The following is an 18,300-nucleotide window of genomic DNA, read 5'->3' on the forward strand; positions in this document are numbered from 1 at the left end:
ACGTATCTACCCAAACATAGAAGGCATAGAATGACTCGTTTAATCAGTGTGTCCATTCGTTGAAAATTAAACCCTCCTCTCTAAGTAGTAGTAAGACATTTAAACAAAGACAGGTTATAAAAACTATGTTGTCCTGTTAAAGTGTGGTGTACGTCGTTAAAGGACTATCTAGACATTATTTTTATATAGATATGGATACTTGAAAGTTTTATATTTAAAAACATTATACAATGAGTTAATTCTGAATTGATAACTTGATTACCGAAATGTTCAAAGTACTGGTATTATTTTGGCAAAACAATTCCGATCTACTGAAAAACATAATAAACACACGTAAAAATTCGTAATTAATTCCTACATTCACTGTGCGACAAATACAGTAGCGCCATCTTACCATACCAAAAAAATGTCCATAGAGACGCACAGATGGCGCTTTTTATTAAATCTACAAGCGTGAATGAGCCATTCATACATCGCATTACAGAACGGGTCTATATTGTAGCATAAGTAGCTATGTTTAATATAACTACCTAATAATGTCTTTATTATTTATTGTGAACTAAGTAAATTGTTACATATTTTTCAATAACCAGTATTAATAATATCTTTTTGCTGGCTGCTGTGAACTTTAGTATAAGTACACGATTCAGGCGTCTCTTGCTGTGTTAAAAAGCCTAAATTAAAACTATATGTTTTGTTGTATTCTAATCATAAGTTATGAAATTAACTTTGATTTCCGGGTAGTCGGTTCACACTTAAAAATACTTGAACTTAGTAAAAAACTTTTTGCACTAAGTTTTTTAATACTGCGCAGTTTTTAATACTGTTAACAACAATATAAAAATAGCAATTGCACCATTAATTAGCTAATAGGAATGTATGGAATGTGTCTATCACTTTTTAAGGAAAATAAGAGACTGGAGGTTAATAATGTGAATGAAACAAGTTTTAAAGGAAAATCTATATATTGGTTAAATGGGTATAAATTGCGAGCAAAAGTAAAACAAATATTGCAAGTTACAACTTAGCAGTTTTTGAATAATTCGACTTGTAAGTGAATAATATAGGTATATACAGTCGAAATTAATCTAAGGACATTTCGGCGTCATCGTCTTTTTTCTCTTTCTTTTCATCTTTGGGTTTATCATCTTTCTTCTTGTCATCACCCTCTTGCTTGCTTGCATCAGACGGATTGGATGTATTTTCAAGAGCCTTGAAGAAGGCCTGCATATCACCAGTATTTGCAGCCGAAGCCACGTCAGATGGTAGCCCAAACTGCGAGATAACTGGACCCATTTGTCCAGAAGTCAAAGCAGAAGAGAACTGGTTTGTTGCCTGAAATATCATGCTTTATATCCATAAAGAGGGTAAGTGAATGGAAGGAAATATGGAACCCAGAGATTTTTATTGTTTTTAAATATTATTATTACATTAATGCCCACCATATAACAATTATATTATTGTTGAGCATTATGTAAAACAGTTAAATAGTTTGAGAAGACATGCAAGGTATCCTTTCCGAAACAAAATATGGAAGATGACATTTAAGCCTCGTGTACACGCAACGATTTAATTGTTTCACAACATCCACGTAGCTGGTGTAATAGGTACATAATAGTACATAGAAATACGCAGAACGTTTTCTTAACGTGTACTAATCGCCTTTATTTTGAAGCATTTGAGATATTATCAAAAACTTATTATGTATAAAAATCATCTATTGCTGCAAAAGAAACATGGTAGACTTAAGATAATGCTTATTTGTATTAACTTACTAAGTATCTTAAATACTTTTCATCTCGTCGATATGACCTTGCATTTTTAAGATGTCGATGAATACTTACAAATGGAGATTAAAAACACATTATTTCAAACTTACAATTATGTAAGTACATCAAGGTAGAACCACCCAGAAAATAGATTTATAAAACGTCACATTTAACTGATTTACGTGACTTTCTCGTGGGCTATTAGCCTGTGCATGCAGCATGCAATTATGAGTCAACATACTTCACTGAACATTGTTTTCATAGTTATAAGGTGTGTGATTTAAGATCGTCGTAAGCCGTCGGTTGGTGTAGCTAATGATATTTAACTTAGCAATAATACAAAACAATGTAATAGGATGTGTATGTCATAACGTATCAGTATCATGCATCTAAGTATCACATTGAAAGTAATTCGAAAAGTTAAGATAGATCGCGAGTGACCAATATGAAAGGAAAGCGTCCCATGCAACCACACGCAAACCGACCAACCAGTCAAGCGTTCCGATCGCGACGAGCGTGAATCGCCCTCAAAGATAACGAAGCCCAAGCGGACACCGCGAGACGTCCGGTGGCGACGAGCCGCAGCCGGAAACGGTTGCGCTATACGTGAAGGTTCACCTGAGCGAACTGCGGTGAGAGCAGTGTGGTCCTTACATCATCCTGGGCGGCGCCCGCCGACGTCGGCGGCAGGTGCGGCGCCAGGCGCTGCGCATTGGGCGGCGTCGTGGCCGCGGACACCACGTCGGACGACGCCAGCGCCGCCGCCAGGTCCACGCGCGCGCCGCCGGCCCCCGCCGCGCCCGCCGCTCCCGCCGCGCCCTCGCCTTCCGGCGGTGCGTTGCCTAAGCCCGAGAAGTAGCGCTGCAGATCCGACAAGTAGATCTGCCCACCTGTCGTGATCATGCTTATACATTAGCATTAACGAGGTCCCTACTACTTTCTCCTCGATTTTAACTCTGCACAATAGAAAATGTGAGAGAATCGTATTCAACTCCTTTGTTTATGTTTGGTATTTTACATCCAGTCATTTCTTGTTTCATGTGCAAGGTTATGAAATTTGTAGTGCTTCAAAGATAATAGAATTTACAAGAAAAACTATGTGTTCACCAGGTACGTCGGTGGGCACGACGTACGCGGTATTAGGACTTACCACGTTGAGTCGCAGTAGCAGCTGCAGGCGTGGTAGCAGTATTGGGTGGCGTGGCTGTCGGGGCTGGCACGTCGCGGGCACGCGATGGTGTGCGTGCCGCTGGGGCCTCAGTGGTGCGCGGGGCGCTGCTACCGCGGGAGCTGTTACCGCTGCCGGCCGAGGGGCGGGTGCTAGTGCTGCCACTGTTGCCACCACTGTTGTTACTAAACAAGAATAAGAAAAGAGTTTTTAACAACAAAAATAAATTGATCATAGTAAAACTTCCCATATAGTTAAACATGTTTATGTAGTTCAATAATAATTAGTATGAATGCAGTTAATGTTATAAGTAAAGTAAACAAGTTACCCCATCGTGCCAAGAAGTGAGGATAGTCCACCGATCTGGCCGACTCCTCCAAGCAGTTGCATAAGTTGCTGTTGAGACATGTTGTTCAACAGATTCTGCAGTTCTCCATCTTGACCACCACCACTGCCACCTCCACGGCCACCAGAAGTTGGTGGGTTATTCAGTGCTTCATTGATGCGACGGCAGTAATCATCATCCTTATCAGTCTTGGGTTCCTAATGGGTAAAATTATAACTTTGTAATTCAGCATTGAATCAGTGGACTTCCTCACTCTGGAAGCTGCAATGTTATTATATTTATTAAATTACATAATATGCATTACAATGCTTGGAAACTGTTATAATCATAGCACAATACAAAATTTTCATGTCACAAGGAAATGATAATGAAAACAGTATACCTAACTTGTTTTGAGTGTTGTTCTGTTTTCACACTATCCAAAATTATAACACACAGTCAGTGGTCAAGTTGCATTTTTTTAGTTAATGAATAATTCAAAAGGATGTTGATAATGAGATTTTTTAATATGAATGTGACTAAAATAGTAATATGTATTTCAAAGTAAGATGAGACAATCTCATTACTTAACCCACCTGCATCCAGAAGAAGTACTTCTTTGGGAAAGATTTAAATTTGAGCACATAGACCCTGCCTGTAGTGCATTCATTTACTCGTACAAATTCACAATCGTCAGGAAATATCAACAAATCGTCCTCAACTTCGCCGGTAGTACGATCTTTCCAACAGAAATGCATCAAAGAATCCTCTCCTTGGTATACATACAGAAGACCCTTTCTTTTGTCTGGATGTACCATACGCCCTTTAAGAGTCATTCTTCCAGCGCGAAATTCCACTAGGTGCTTATTACCTCCTGAACTACCACCCAACCCTGAGGTATTTCCAAATAAAGCAGTAGCCGACATGATGGGACCTGAAAATTCAATGAACATTACATTACATACCTGTCCAAAATGTATAATTCAAACAATACGGAATCGCTTTTTTACAAATAATATACCTTAATCTCTTGATTCAGCAGATTTCATACAAGTTTAACAATTTTAATACCCAAAAGTTTCTACGAATTCATGTGAAATATGAATGTCGTGAATGATTTATGAATGACTAGGAAATTTTCATTTCTCAGTTCTCATCTCGCCCTACTCTATGGTTCTCTCTTACATCCAGCATAAATAAATAGGTTCATGATCCAATTAGTTGGACGACTTGTTGGACTTTGAGGTATATTATTAGTATGATTGTGAAGCAAAGATATAAGGCTAAAGACAAGTTAAGCATTCTTGGCAAGTACTCATAGCACAAAACACAATACCTACTTTCCAAAGTACAAAATTTTGTTATTTATAGGAATTGAATCAGAATAACGGGATCCCTTTACAGATGACAAAACTGCACAAATCATTAGTTTGCCGTGGCCCATTAATGTGTAGAAAGACTGTTTTGAATAACTGTCTATCCACTTGCTCGTAGAAAATTGGTCATCAACTTGGACGAATATGTAAGGAACTCGCTATTCAAATATTCAAGCTAGAGCCTAATGCATGTTGAATATCTAAGGGAGCGTTAAAAATTATTTAAACATTTATTTTTTGTCCTTCCGCCGTTTAATTTAATACCTAACAGTATTAAAAATATTTTTAATACGAATTAAATTAAGCAACGTGTAATAAATACCTAATTTTTGTAATCAATCCGTTTGAACGTGAATAGTTAGCTTTTCTTTAGCTTTTTAAACTCGACTACTACGATATCGATAATTAGTTGTTGTAGAAATACTATTCGATTCCTGGATATCGATTACTTCAACTTGTGTTTGATGAATACGTGACGTGTTTTGCAATTCGGTTTATCATAACTCTGCGAATTTATCGAAGTTATTTACAAGGTTCAATTTAATTAAATTAATCCTTGTGTACAAAAAAAACGCACTGATCTAGCTTATTACTTATAAGTACGTACTGATATAAACAGTGTAATTTGTAGATCGCTTTGCGGTTCTTTTCTTCAACCAACATGAGTGGTGTGCAAACAGGTATGTAAGAGTTATTTTCAATTATTAATTTGTATTTGTTTGTGTTCCATTTCGGATTTGTCATACTTTGATTATTCTTCACAAACGACAAAAGCTTTATCTATCGAACATATTCATAAACTGCGTATGAAGGTACTCGCTGCCTACCGAAGACAACGATTTTCTAATAATCAATTTATTTAAATGGGTAACAAGTTTTTTAAGATTTACTAGCTGGTATAAACTTAATAATATAACAAGTTCTTACTGATCATGCTCTAAATCAACTTTAGATTGGTACCCAGATTTGTGTCTACACCATAATTTCGGAGTGTTTTGTAAACGTAGGAATACATCATATTCCCTGGAGAACAAATTGGATAATTGCACAAAATCAATAGTAACTTATCATGGTGTAAACAGTAATTAAGTGCATAGTTAAATTAAATTAGTAATATATCTAATTCTCATTAGATTTCTTAGATGACTGGCTATTTCTTTTGTTTCAAGCTGTCTTAAACACATTGTAAAATTTGTGAATTTGGTAAAATTGGTGCAATCATTGAAGCTACAAATTCTGTAATTTCATGTTATTTTATCCTATGATGTGTTAAGATAATAATAAAACGTTGATAATGCAGTGTTATGAAAATAAGATTGCCATCTTTTGAATGTTATTATAACCAAAAGTCTGAAACTAGGCAATCAATAACATGACTCATATTTCCAATTATTGTAACATGGTCTAAGTCGGCTTCTGTACATGGTTAACATAGCTTTTTTTGTTGCTCATGTTTAGATATGTAGAGTTATTATCATCTATGTTTATTATATTATGGAGAAAATAGAAATATTTAATATTATAATACATTTTGATTTCCACAATTTATAAATCATTTGTAGTTACATAGACAAACTTACTTTATTGTTAACAGTTTCTTGAAATTTAAGAGTTTTAGGGTGCATTTTCTGGATAGTATCTACCTATGAGTTAATCTCAGCTCTCCTTAGAATTTTGTTTTTCATTATGATTTAAAATAAATTATGTAGTTGAGAAATAAACCTACATAATATTATGATTAAACCATTTAACATACCTATTCACATACATACACATTTTTTAACCCACTTTTATTCGGTATATTCCCGGTGTCCACCCCCTGCTTGTCCACCCCGGGTGGACAGAGACACAAATCTTTTAAAAAGTTCTCGGTGTCCACCCCTGGGGGACAGTGAGAATTAATTTTAAATTATTACCGCTGGCCACCCTGGGTGGACAAAAACACGAGTTTCATATTACTACTCTCGATGTTCACCGCCGGTGGACAAAGCCACTGCTTAAATAAACATTCTCAATGTTCACGCTTGCTGGAATTGGGTGTAAATAATTATAACAAAATTAATTAAGTAGGTATATAGTTTAATCGTATTATCAACATTTCTAGGGTAAATAAAAGTAGGTACACTATCTATTGTGTGTTTTCCCATATAATGTTGATTGACCCTAAGTTGCGGCACTTATTAAACCAAGGTATAAGTTATAACAATAAACGTAAAAAAATACATTTTAAGTGATCATTTTATTCACTATATAATTAATTTTGTTATAATTATTTACACCCAATTCCAGCAAGCGTGGACATTGAGAATGTTTATTTAAGCATTGGCTTTGTCCACCGGCGGTGAACATCGAGAGTAGTAATATGAAACTCGTGTTTTTGTCCACCCAGGGTGGCCAGCGGGAATAATTTAAAATTAATTCTCACTGTCCCCCAGGGGTGGACACCGAGAACTTTTTAAAAGATTTGTGTCTCTGTCCACCCGGGGTGGACAAGCAGGGGGTGGACACCGGGAATATACCCTTTTATTCTCCCACTGCGAAGCGAGGGTCTTTTCCTCAACTGAAAGATAGGCCTTGAGTTGCTACAAAATACATAATTGATTACAGTTTAACCCATTAGCTCTCTTTATGTTACTCTCTATAAAAAAATACTAGATAAAGAAATACCTGCATTTGTGAAACTTGAAATACTTGTATAATGTTGCATCTTTTATTATCTACTAATTGAAATGGTCTTGTTTTATGTAATCATAAAAAAAAACATTTTTAGTTAATTATTTATTTTGTACTTAATTTCTTTTTATTGATTCATTATTTCATATGAATTTGTAGCATACTTTAATCTTGATGAGTCACACTTTACATGCTGTGCCATAGATAAATGCTGTACAAAATATGTATCAATTTGTTGACTGATAATAATAAAATATCATAGATATGGATAAATATGGAACCAATTACTATCACATTCCTGTAGTCCATCTCAAACATACCATAACTTGATTAAACATAATATAAATAAAATGCTTGTAAAGTTATACATCTAATATATAAAATTCTCGCGTCACAGTTTTCGTTGTCATACTCCTCCGAAACGGCTTGACCGATTCTCATGAAATTTTGTGAGCATATTGACTAGGTCTGAGAATAGGCCAACATCTATTTTTCATACACCTAAGTCACTCAATTTTTTTTTTATATGGCAAAGCAATGCTTGCCGGGTCAGCTAGCACATAATATAATTTTCACTTGTTTCATAGATACATGGTTTCTGCACTTGTTATTATTTGTAGTAAAGTGAATTCATTGGTTTAAGGGAATTCTCAAACATAACTTGGCATGTTACACATACTTAATGAATTGAATAAAATAATTATTAAAGTGCATTAAAACTATTTTAAGAAAAAAGTTGCACATGAAGAAAAAACCATCAAAGTTATTTAACCAATCATGGTTTTGATATTTTTATGTAGTTTGTTATTTTTATGTAGGTAGTATGTTTAGTTGAAGGAGTAACCCAAGAGCATTTTTAATGGCTCAGTAATCTATTTCTTCTCCTTTTTACATTCTCTATACTAATATCCTGTGCCATTTTTTCTACAAAACCTTCATTCAATAAGTAAATCAGACAGATAAACAGAAGCACTAAGGGAATTTATTGTTTGTAGGGTGTTAATTTTATATGTCGTAAACAGTGAATAATACGTAATGAATAGTAAATAGGTACCGTAAAACGGGGTGAATAGAATTCGCGGGGTGAATAGAAAAAAAATCAGGAAAGTTTTCAAGGCCAATATTTGAGTACTCCTCGTTGAAGAATTTAGTTCAAATTTGAAATGATTACACGTCGATATTACTTCTCTGCGGTGTCATAATTGTTTAGATGTTTAAAATGATATTTATACCCAAAAAAATGCTTCAAAGACAACCGTCCTCGAATGCCTTAATATCGACCTCCAAAACTTTGGATTTAAAGTGGGATTTCTTTTCTAATGAGTTGTTTGAAGTGTTTATCTCTTTAGGTGTATATTAATCTATAAAGATACAATAATGTTAATTGAAAAAACGTTTTTAAACCTAAAAAATATGTTTAATTCACAGAAATAGTCATTTTTTTGTATAAACGGGGTGAATAGAATCGTTTGAAGGGTGAATAGAACTACAGTATGGGGTGAATGGAAACATAGCAGGGTTGAATAGAAACGCGTAAGGGGTGAATAGAAACAAGTGAGGGGTCAATAGAGATTAATAAATAGGGTTGTCAAAAACTGTAAACAAAATTAACATAAACAATGAAAAATTAATAGTTATTAATGTTCTGAAATTCACAATTATCATTGTATCAAAGTCATAACGGCAAACTACTGCATATAGTATGAAAGTTAGTTAGGTTATCTTGTTTTATTTTTTGAGTTAATCTATACGAATCTATACTAATCTATACTATCTATACTAATATTATAAAGCTGAAGAGTTTGTTTGTTTGTTTGAACGCGCTATCTCAGGAACTACTGGTCCGATTTGAAAAATTCTTTCAGTGTTAGATAGTCCATTTATCGAGGAAGGTTATAGGCTATATATCATCACGCTACTACCGATAGGAGCAGAGTACGGGTGTAAAATGTTACAAAAACGGGGTCAATTTTGACCCATTCTCTCTTATGTGACGCAAGCGAAGTTGCGCGGGTCAGCTTGTGTAATTATCAACGGTTATTTCAATTTTTAAACACACAACCTCCCTTTTCAGCATGTTGGATAAGTCGTCTTTGGCAGCCCTAACAGTTTTTCCATTCACCCCTTTGGTCGTTTCGATTTACCCCTATCGCTGGGTGAATAGAAATTGACCATTTTTTTAAGGAAATATCGTAAAATTATGCATATTTTTCGACAAATATGGTTTTAGCTCTTTCTTAATGGCGCCGGACATGATATAGAATAACCCGACAATAAAAATAACAAGTTATTCGCAACAAATTTTTAGGACAAAGTTGAAAATTGTTTCTATTCACCCCGTTTTACGGTAGTGATGTTATCATCATGCATAAAAATTTATGGAGGATCCTGGAAAGTGCGATGATTGTCAAATATCACTGATCTCATTTCCACCATATTGTATATAGGTACACTTCACTGATTGTGACTGTAATCAAATTATTCGTTTAATATTGCACATCGGCAGTAGGTAATGTTTTTTTTACGACATCTTGGTAACAAAGACTAAAATCCACGTTTTATGTAAAAACTAAGGTCAAAACTAGATAATTTGATGAATAGTGTAGGTATTATTTTATCTTATACTAGAGACCGCCCGCGACTTCGTCCGCGTGGAAACCCTTCCCGTGTAAATCTCGATTCCTCGGGAACCCCGGGATAAAAAGTAGCCTATGTGTTTTTCTGGGTCTTCAGCTAGTAGGATAACTATAACTATATAATCCTAACACCTGCATTACTAAAGAAGCTACATTGCCGCAACTATCGCCTAGATCATAATGGAAAATAATTGAAATAGTTATAAAAACAAAATTGCCATCAGCACCGATTTTATTTGGCTGTACCACCTGAGGTCGAGCTATGATTCATTCGTCGTGCAATCCGTAGACTTTTTTACTGTATTTCGACAAGAAACAAATGACTCAATACTCTCGTGGCCGGGCGTTTGCGCAGCCCGCTCGCCTGCGGCACTGTCAATAAACTTTAGCGGCACAAGGTGAGCTCAATCTATGGTTTTGTTGTTTTGTTCGCTGTTCAAAACTTGTTGCGTGGTCAGAGACCCTGATTCGTAAATACCTTCCTCGATATTTGATTCAGTATGCTCTGATTCTTCTAAAACATAAGTTAACGCTAACATAATTTATGTGCAAATATTTTGGAGGTCAGAATTTTAACTAAACGTCAAGATCGGAGCTCACGTTATTGGTGAAAGTGGCGAACACGAGCAATCGGGCAACGGCGCGAAACGAACGCGGGCTGGCTCGCTTGGTGGGGCTCGACGTGGCGGAAGAAACTGACATCATTGCGCGCCGCCGGTGCACGCATTCATGTTACTCGTGTCAGTCGTGTTTATTGCGAAAAACACTATGTTTGTAAAGTGATAGTAACTTTTTAGTTATTTATAATGTAGAGTTTCAAAAAACTAATAAGTGATCTCAACTTTATTGCCCCTGCGCATGTCTCTACCACGTGATAAAAAGACATTGGGCTCCAATTACACGATAAATACGAAATATGCTTAATTGTCGCGGAAGACGAGGCAGATAGAATGGCAAGCGATGGAACGTCGAGCGGCGGCGTGGAGCCGACGAGCTTGGAGTACATGGAGGACCCGTACTTCTTGCCACCAGACGATGACTCTACGCCAAGTTTCGACGTGGCTGTTGAAGAACTGGATGAACTAGAAGAGCTGCCAAACTGGCCGCAGAACGACCCTGAAGCTGACTGGCGCATGCTGCCCGATCTTGCCGAATCTGCTCTATGCATTGAAACAGAGTTCTATGTTGATAATCGTCGTCGACGTTTGCGAATATTTAGAAGAAAGATGCGAGAAGTACGAGTTACCTTTCAAGACTTATCCAAACCTTATCTTGCCAAGATGTCCAGTCATACGAATTACAAGAAATTTTTAGGTATCGCAGTTGGAGGTTAGTTGAAAACTAGTTAACCACACGATCCATATTGTATAATATGTTCAAAATGTGACAGGTATATAAAGGCATTATCATAGTTTTCATTGTAACTGTGACCTACCATGTCCCAGCTTATAAACAAGATGTGATAGCATCGAAATTTTATTAAAACACATCAGAATCTACTTTGAATAGTTCTAAATATATGAGGCTGAGATAATTATGTCTTACAAAACGGGTATTTTTTTGTTGGTTGACAAAAACTTGTTTGGGGTTCTGGCTATACTAAAGACGTTAAAATGTATAGATATGTTGCTATTATTCTTAATATTGCTTCATTTCTTTAGTTCAGTTCATAGAGTAAGAAAAGTAAAGGCATTATGACTGACTTTTTCAATTGTTTACTCAGCTTTTGAATAGTCACCGCCCGTTGAGTAAATCTTCTATGAAGTACTCTTTTATGTACAGGAGTCATTTAGGGCAACTTTTATTTGTCATCAACATTTTATTTATCTACTTTTATATATATTTTACATTTTAAACACACTACATTCGTCAGCATATGGTTACTTCGTTAAATGTGTCTTCTTAAAGTTCAGTTATACTGATACGCTCGCTGTCTTATCAGTGAATTTCATGTTTATCACTGTGTAAAAATTGAGATTAATTTAAGATTAAAGATTAATTTATGTATTTAGTATCGGCATTGGCAACTGATAATGGGGGTTTTCATAATGATATTTTAGCCATTAACGCATAAACAGTTGTTGTACTCAATCGCGCGAGACGGCTGAACGATATGATCGACAGAAACTTCACAATCTAGATAAACCGTATTGATTTAATTCTAAAGTATTACATACGAAATCCCGGGCAAAAGTCCTTAATGATTGGAAGCAGGTCTGTAGTTTATCCAATACTAGGATTCGGGAGTCGGATTGGCTCGACTTCGTCCAGTTATAGTACAATTTCATCCCGCTTATTCCAGTCCCTTGGGAATTTTGAACCCATCGATCCCATACAAACCTTGTCCCGACAGTTACAAACATATTAAAAAAGAATTATCCAATTTAGTTAAATTGTTTAAAAGGTATGCGCGTACAAATGCATGATTCATTTTTATTTATATTATAGATATAATATTATGTAGGTTTCTCTTATAGCACATAGCCAGTCTGCAGCGAACAGCATTAATGCGACCAGACGTGTCTCTAGAAAACTGTAACGGTAATTTTAACCATAAAATTACAATGCACATACGTAAATTTGAGCTCATACTGAATTAAAATATTCAACCGCTTTAGTAACGCTACTGATTTGTAGTGTAATGACCACGTTTTTGTTATTTTACTTCTAATCCCGTTTGTTACGTCCTAGTTTAAGTTAGCAGAACACTGAAAACTTGTACTTAAACCAGCTAAAGTATGATTTTTCGCCTACGCCTGCTGGTAAAGGCACGATAATAATGAAGCAATAATCCTTACTAAGACTTGTTCTTCTGAAAAACTCCTCTTTTATCTTTTATAACTTAACTCCATAAATATAATCCAGCAAGTAGTGGCTTGTATAGTCTTAAGAATATTGTTTTGGCCGCAAGTATACATTAGGGCAAAGATCACGACTTGCACACAGTCGTGATCATTGATAATGTGCTTATTAACACAATGACAACGAACAAGCTATCGTCTATATTGTGTATCGTGAATAATTTACTCGATAGAAGATGTCAGTAGATTCAACAGCCGACAGTCCGTAATTTTCTAATAGTATTCTCATTGTTAGGATTCACATAAAAATCATTGATAAATATATGATAGAGATACAAGCAAATGTTTTTATAAATGTTTTTTAATTTATCGCTATCTATAATGTAGCGGACAAATACACGAGATATCATTTATATATTTTAACTTGCATTAGTCGTTTATATTTTTAATAAACAACTCAGTACTGCGAGATTTAAAAATAAATACCGAGTAAATAATTACATCTTGAACGAAGTGTCCATTACGGTAGTAACTTTTTATTCAGGTTAACAAAAACTAGCCTCAAAAATAGTTTCGCAAAAGATTGCAGTCACTATGGTCCGGTGTCGGCAATCGCACAATTTAAAATGTATGTGTTATGCGCGGAGTGTAGAAATATATAATTCTCTTATTGTATTACGTAATTAGACTTTCCCCTGGCCGCTGCTCATTACTCAGACGCGACTCATCGTGAACGCTGCTTTTTGTTTGTTGTTGTTGCGCTGAATATACTATGTGTTTACTATTACTGTTGCTGATTATTTATTATATTAATTAAGCGATTACCAACTATCCTGTAAGGTCTCGGTCATTGTACGACTCTAATTAACACATAATAAATTAATTATTAATATGCATAATTAAGTACCTATTATTTATGGTATTAAACATTATCCAACTTAGTTCTACGTAGCATGTTCTCCCGTTAACTGCTAACTTGGCAGGTTAGATCTTTGTGACGAAACGCGATTATTCACATTCATGAAGTGAAGGCGAAGTTTGTGTAGACTGTTTTTAAGATATCGCGTGATCGCGGTCAATTTATTAGAAACTAAGTCTGTGAGGATAAATCAAATTTTATTTAATAATTCTGTGTTAACCTGCATATGAGAGGTGATTGTTTTTTAAATGTTTGTTAGATGGATATTATATGGTAATGATTTGTTGTTGTTAGCTGAAGAAGCGATGGTAGGCGCGGGCGCTGGTGGTGACGTGCACACTCCCGACGAGCTGGCGGGACTGACCCCCGAGCAGGCCGAGCAACTCCGCAGCGAGTGGAGCCGAGAGCTTGCGCACGTCGAAGACGAAATCGCTACACTTCGCACCGTATTGCAAAGCAAGGTATTAATTCTTCTCTTACAGTTCCAACTGATAATTGACGCATTTGGGGTCCCATGGCTCCAATGTAGAAGGTCCGTCCAGCTACTGACTTTACTACAAACATCCATATTAGCTGACTAGCTAAAATGAATATTAAAGATTTTATTAGAAGACATAAAAGGTGAAATACTACGTATTTTGTAAAGATTATTTTCAAATCTCAAAGTGATGTAGAGCTCTGACAATATTTTAATTTTCCATTTATCGCATCATTGAATTTAAAACCTGTGCTGATGCCAAAATCAAGCATTAAACAGTGTGCAATAGAAAGACGTGAGTGATTGTATGCTTAGTTAGGTCGTTTGATGTCTCAAGGCTAGCTGTCAGTCACGATTTGGTGCAGGCCTGAATTATTCTGTAGGTACCTTTTACGTTACGAACCACAAATACTGCGTGATAAAGCATTAAATATCTTTTTATAGGAATACAGTACAAACTCCATATTTTCACTTGTCCTCTTTATGGTACAAAAGGACGCATTCGCAAAAAATGACATGGGTACATATTTTTACATTTTAAGTTTCATTAATTGACCAAATTGCTTTTAGAAATACCGATAGAATCCGATGTTTCATTTTATTCATGTTTGTTGCCGACTATTATTGTGAGAATAACACGCTTACTTGTTAAGATTTCGCGGAATCAGAATAGAACTAACTGAATATTATGCTAAAATTTATATTTAGATGTAGAAAATCCGCCCCACATTGCCCGAGGCGAAATTCTCCAAACCCTTATTATTTTAGTATAACTTATTATAATGTAGTTATTGTTTGAGTTTAAAAAAAGTTTTTTGGTCTGTGATATTTCACATATTGCTGAGCGCTATGACCTTATTTGCAACACTGGCAATATATAGAGCCAAAACAATTTGCTAAGTTATTCTAATTTATAATTTTCAGATCCGTCAAAGCTCCGAATTAAAACGAAAACTTGGCATAACCGTGTGGAAGGAAATTACCGAAGACGTCAATCAGGGTTTGAAAAATGTTAAAGAAAGCCAAGTGTGAGTATTGATTACGTGTTCACTGCGTATGTGTTACATTTATCATACGATACAGTTAAAGATTGACTTTTCTCACGGGTTAGAACAACGATTCAAGTAGTGGTGTGTGGCCTAGCTTATTGTTAATTTGCTTATGCTTGTCAAATCTGCAAATGGTGGCGTTTTATTTAGTTTTATTTGATTTCTCGTTTGGTTTGTTGTACAACAGCTATCAAACTATAGAAACACGCGTGGCCGCGCTTACACAGGCTGTGACTGAAGCACCAATGTAAGTAAACGTAAGCATTTGTTCTATAGTGACACGCCTTGTAGAATAGATTTGACAATACACTCACTAACACGCATGCTTGTATAGACACTATAATATAAGGCTTCGTAGAACTGTAGGCGACTGGACTATTGAACGCTTATTATATTTTACCTTGACTTTCTAACGTCAGTTCTAACCCGAAAGAAAATAATGTTTCTTTGATATAATATTAAAAACTAGTACTTTATTATTTGAAATCAAAAATGTGTGTTTTGAAGTACTGATAGAACTATCATCAGTTTCCATCTAACAATTTTGTGTTAACCCATCTTTGTTACCTCACTTACCTTATGTGTAACCTACAGTATTACTTTGTAACAATATATTCCATAAAAAAATAGTTTGTTATAAGTAATAGTTATCTAACCTACATAGATAAAAAATGGGACTTTTTCCACTAACATTACACCCACGTTATTAAATAAGTATTACTCAATAACTTTATAGATAAATTATTAATTTAGCATCAATGAAGCATAAAATAACATTCTCAATGGGTGTTAAATTCACTGTCAATGTTTAAATTGGATACCAACATCATTCTACATCGAAGACGTGATCGTTTTTGTCCATTTATTTTTTGAAGACCTTAAGAGATTTTTTACTTTACTTTCCTTATTGTTATACAGATGAATGTGTTCTATCGGCACGTTTTTTTATTATTGATTTTTATGTACCTATAGATACCAAAAAACTGAATCTGTGATAAAATCGACTGCGGAGAAGACAACATCGATACTAGGCGGGATCACCGCCGGCGTGTCGAGCAAGATCGGTCAGATGCGGAATTCTGAGTCATTCCGCTCTATCGAGGAACGCGTCGGCACTGCTTATGAAAATGTTAAGGTAAAAATCTACAATTATATATTTGATACCACACTCGTACACCTGTCCAGTCAAGTTTCCTTTGATAACGTTACTTCACTTGATATGAGTCATTGTTAACGTACCAAGTACCGCAACAAATACTGATAAGTAAAGTTTTATCTATAAGAATAGTCTGCTAACTTCTACTCATGACACACAACCGATATCTGAAGAAATATAGGGAAATAACGTTGATTCATTGACATCATTGTAAATAAGACTCATCGAAAGAATATATAGATAGAATGTAGAGAGGGAAATGACTGATAGTACCTACATGTAATGCATTAAACAACAAATAAAATATTCTTTTGTTTGTTTTAGTTATATTGTACTACGGACATTGTCCATTTTTATAAAGTCATTTTAAAGGCATAGCTAAACCACATGTCAGTAAACAACAAGAATCAATATTGTTTCAAATATTCACAGAGTTAAAAATATAACACTGTCAATTTCCCAAGTCTATGGGGTCATGAATAGTGTACCTATAAGGCCGATAACTATTTAATGAAGTCTGTTCTATTCCCGTCCCGACTTATTGATTTAAGTTTGAGTACTAAGAAGTGTTTTTCACTGAAATAAAGAATAAGTAAGCACTTGCGCTACGGTGATAAAGTGATTACATTGTTCTTGTGCTCTGTGATGCGGTTTTGAGCCCCACCAGGATGTTATATTTGTGTAATAAGCACTCGACGTGAGTGATGTTTATTGTTTTTATGGATACTATAAAGGCTCTGCTTAGTTTGGGAGTAGTCTGAAGAAATCGATTATTTTCAATTTAGTTTTATAGTAGAATCCAAATGTATTGAAGCCGTTGACCACATGATTATGCATTTCACTAGATACGCGTTGACGACGCGGTGTTGCAGGGCAAGGTGACGTCGCGGTCCAACTCGACGCAGAGCTTCGACGAGGCGCTGCGCGACGCGAGCCGCGCGGCGAGCGGCGCCACGTCGCCGACCATCCCCGAGGGCAAGCCGCTGCCCTAGGCGCCGCCGCGCTGTCCACGCCGCGCCACGTGACCGCCCCGGCACAGTCGACGAGCCCAGACCGTCGCCGCCACGAGCTCATACGACGAAGCGTTGACGATTTGTAATGCACCCTAATTTGATATATAACACCATTTTTATATGTGCTATTAGATAGTATTTTAAAATGTGTACTTATTTATATTGAAACGTTGATGTATTGCCTTGTAAACCGGGTCGGGCGGTGATACTGTTAGTTTGTTAATGTATGTTATTGAACGATTATTCACTATCTTATTGTTTGAGATTTAAACGGAAAAGACATCGACGAGATTTTTCTATTGAAAGAGTGCGGAGTACGTGTTTTGCTTTTCGATTTACGTTTAAACGTCACAGTGACATGTAAAGATGGTAAATAATTAATAACAATAATTTAGCATCGTGTGTATCACAAATAATTGTATCGTGTTGCTCATTCGTTGTAATTTGCGGCGTGGTTGAGTCCTCGAAATTCGTATTATTTAAGAGACTGCTGGTCGAATGCTTCATATTCCTTGTTTCGTTTATTAGTGTCTTAAATTATTGCATTCCAAAACAATGTTTACTGAATAAATATACCTTGTTTCAAAGACATGGAAATTGAAATCGTGTTTCATGCTTAAAACTGTGTATATCAAGTATAAAGGACAAACTATTAAAATGTTCATGTTATAAATGTTAAAACACAAATTTGTAAGCCCTTGTTACGTGTATAACGACTGTAAGACACAATAACTTGCCGATGCCTGTTAGGTCCATTATTACTATAAAAATGATATTTTTGTAAGATGCTTAGCTTTCCTTACTTATAAAAAAATCAACTATTTACAATACCTCTAAAGACGGTAAATAAAATTTATGTATTGAATCACTTATTTTATTTGTTAATATTCCCAACATCAAACAATAGTGCTTTAAATTAATCATGAATTTTACATTA

At 35.5% G+C, this 18,300-nt stretch overlaps 2 protein-coding genes across 8 annotated transcripts; one reads left to right on the forward strand and one right to left on the reverse strand.

Moving 5' to 3' along the window:
- Positions 1 to 946: 946 nt before the first annotated feature.
- On the reverse strand, positions 947 to 4,419 carry Rpn13 (regulatory particle non-ATPase 13). Of its 3 annotated transcripts, none has more exons than XM_076117955.1 (6): positions 4,284 to 4,419; positions 3,859 to 4,196; positions 3,266 to 3,480; positions 2,920 to 3,122; positions 2,388 to 2,611; positions 947 to 1,335 (listed from the first exon to the last, which is right to left on the reverse strand). In XM_076117955.1, exons 2-6 carry the CDS (start codon positions 4,186 to 4,188, stop codon positions 1,084 to 1,086), a joined length of 1,224 nt encoding a protein of 407 aa, XP_075974070.1. In that variant the 5' UTR covers positions 4,189 to 4,196; positions 4,284 to 4,419; the 3' UTR covers positions 947 to 1,083. The 3 variants fall into 3 exon arrangements, with proteins under 3 accessions (XP_075974070.1, XP_075974063.1, XP_075974054.1); XM_076117948.1 differs by having other exon boundaries at positions 2,424 to 2,659; XM_076117939.1 differs by having other exon boundaries at positions 2,388 to 2,659.
- Positions 4,420 to 5,080: 661 nt separating this feature from the next.
- Positions 5,081 to 18,228, forward strand: LOC142975243 (tumor protein D54). 5 transcript variants are annotated; one of them, XM_076118010.1, is made up of 6 exons: positions 5,081 to 5,318; positions 13,962 to 14,128; positions 15,070 to 15,173; positions 15,382 to 15,441; positions 16,167 to 16,329; positions 17,196 to 18,228. In XM_076118010.1, exons 1-6 carry the CDS (start codon positions 5,300 to 5,302, stop codon positions 17,340 to 17,342), a joined length of 660 nt encoding a protein of 219 aa, XP_075974125.1. In that variant the 5' UTR covers positions 5,081 to 5,299; the 3' UTR covers positions 17,343 to 18,228. The 5 variants fall into 5 exon arrangements, with proteins under 5 accessions (XP_075974125.1, XP_075974096.1, XP_075974111.1 ...); XM_076117981.1 differs by lacking the exon at positions 5,081 to 5,318 and adding an exon at positions 10,549 to 11,276; XM_076117988.1 differs by lacking the exon at positions 5,081 to 5,318 and adding an exon at positions 10,588 to 11,276 and having other exon boundaries at positions 17,223 to 18,228.
- Positions 18,229 to 18,300: the final 72 nt, after the last annotated feature.

This window comes from Anticarsia gemmatalis, chromosome 1, assembly GCF_050436995.1.
Source record: "Anticarsia gemmatalis isolate Benzon Research Colony breed Stoneville strain chromosome 1, ilAntGemm2 primary, whole genome shotgun sequence".
Classification (NCBI taxonomy): Eukaryota; Metazoa; Arthropoda; class Insecta; order Lepidoptera; family Erebidae; genus Anticarsia; species Anticarsia gemmatalis.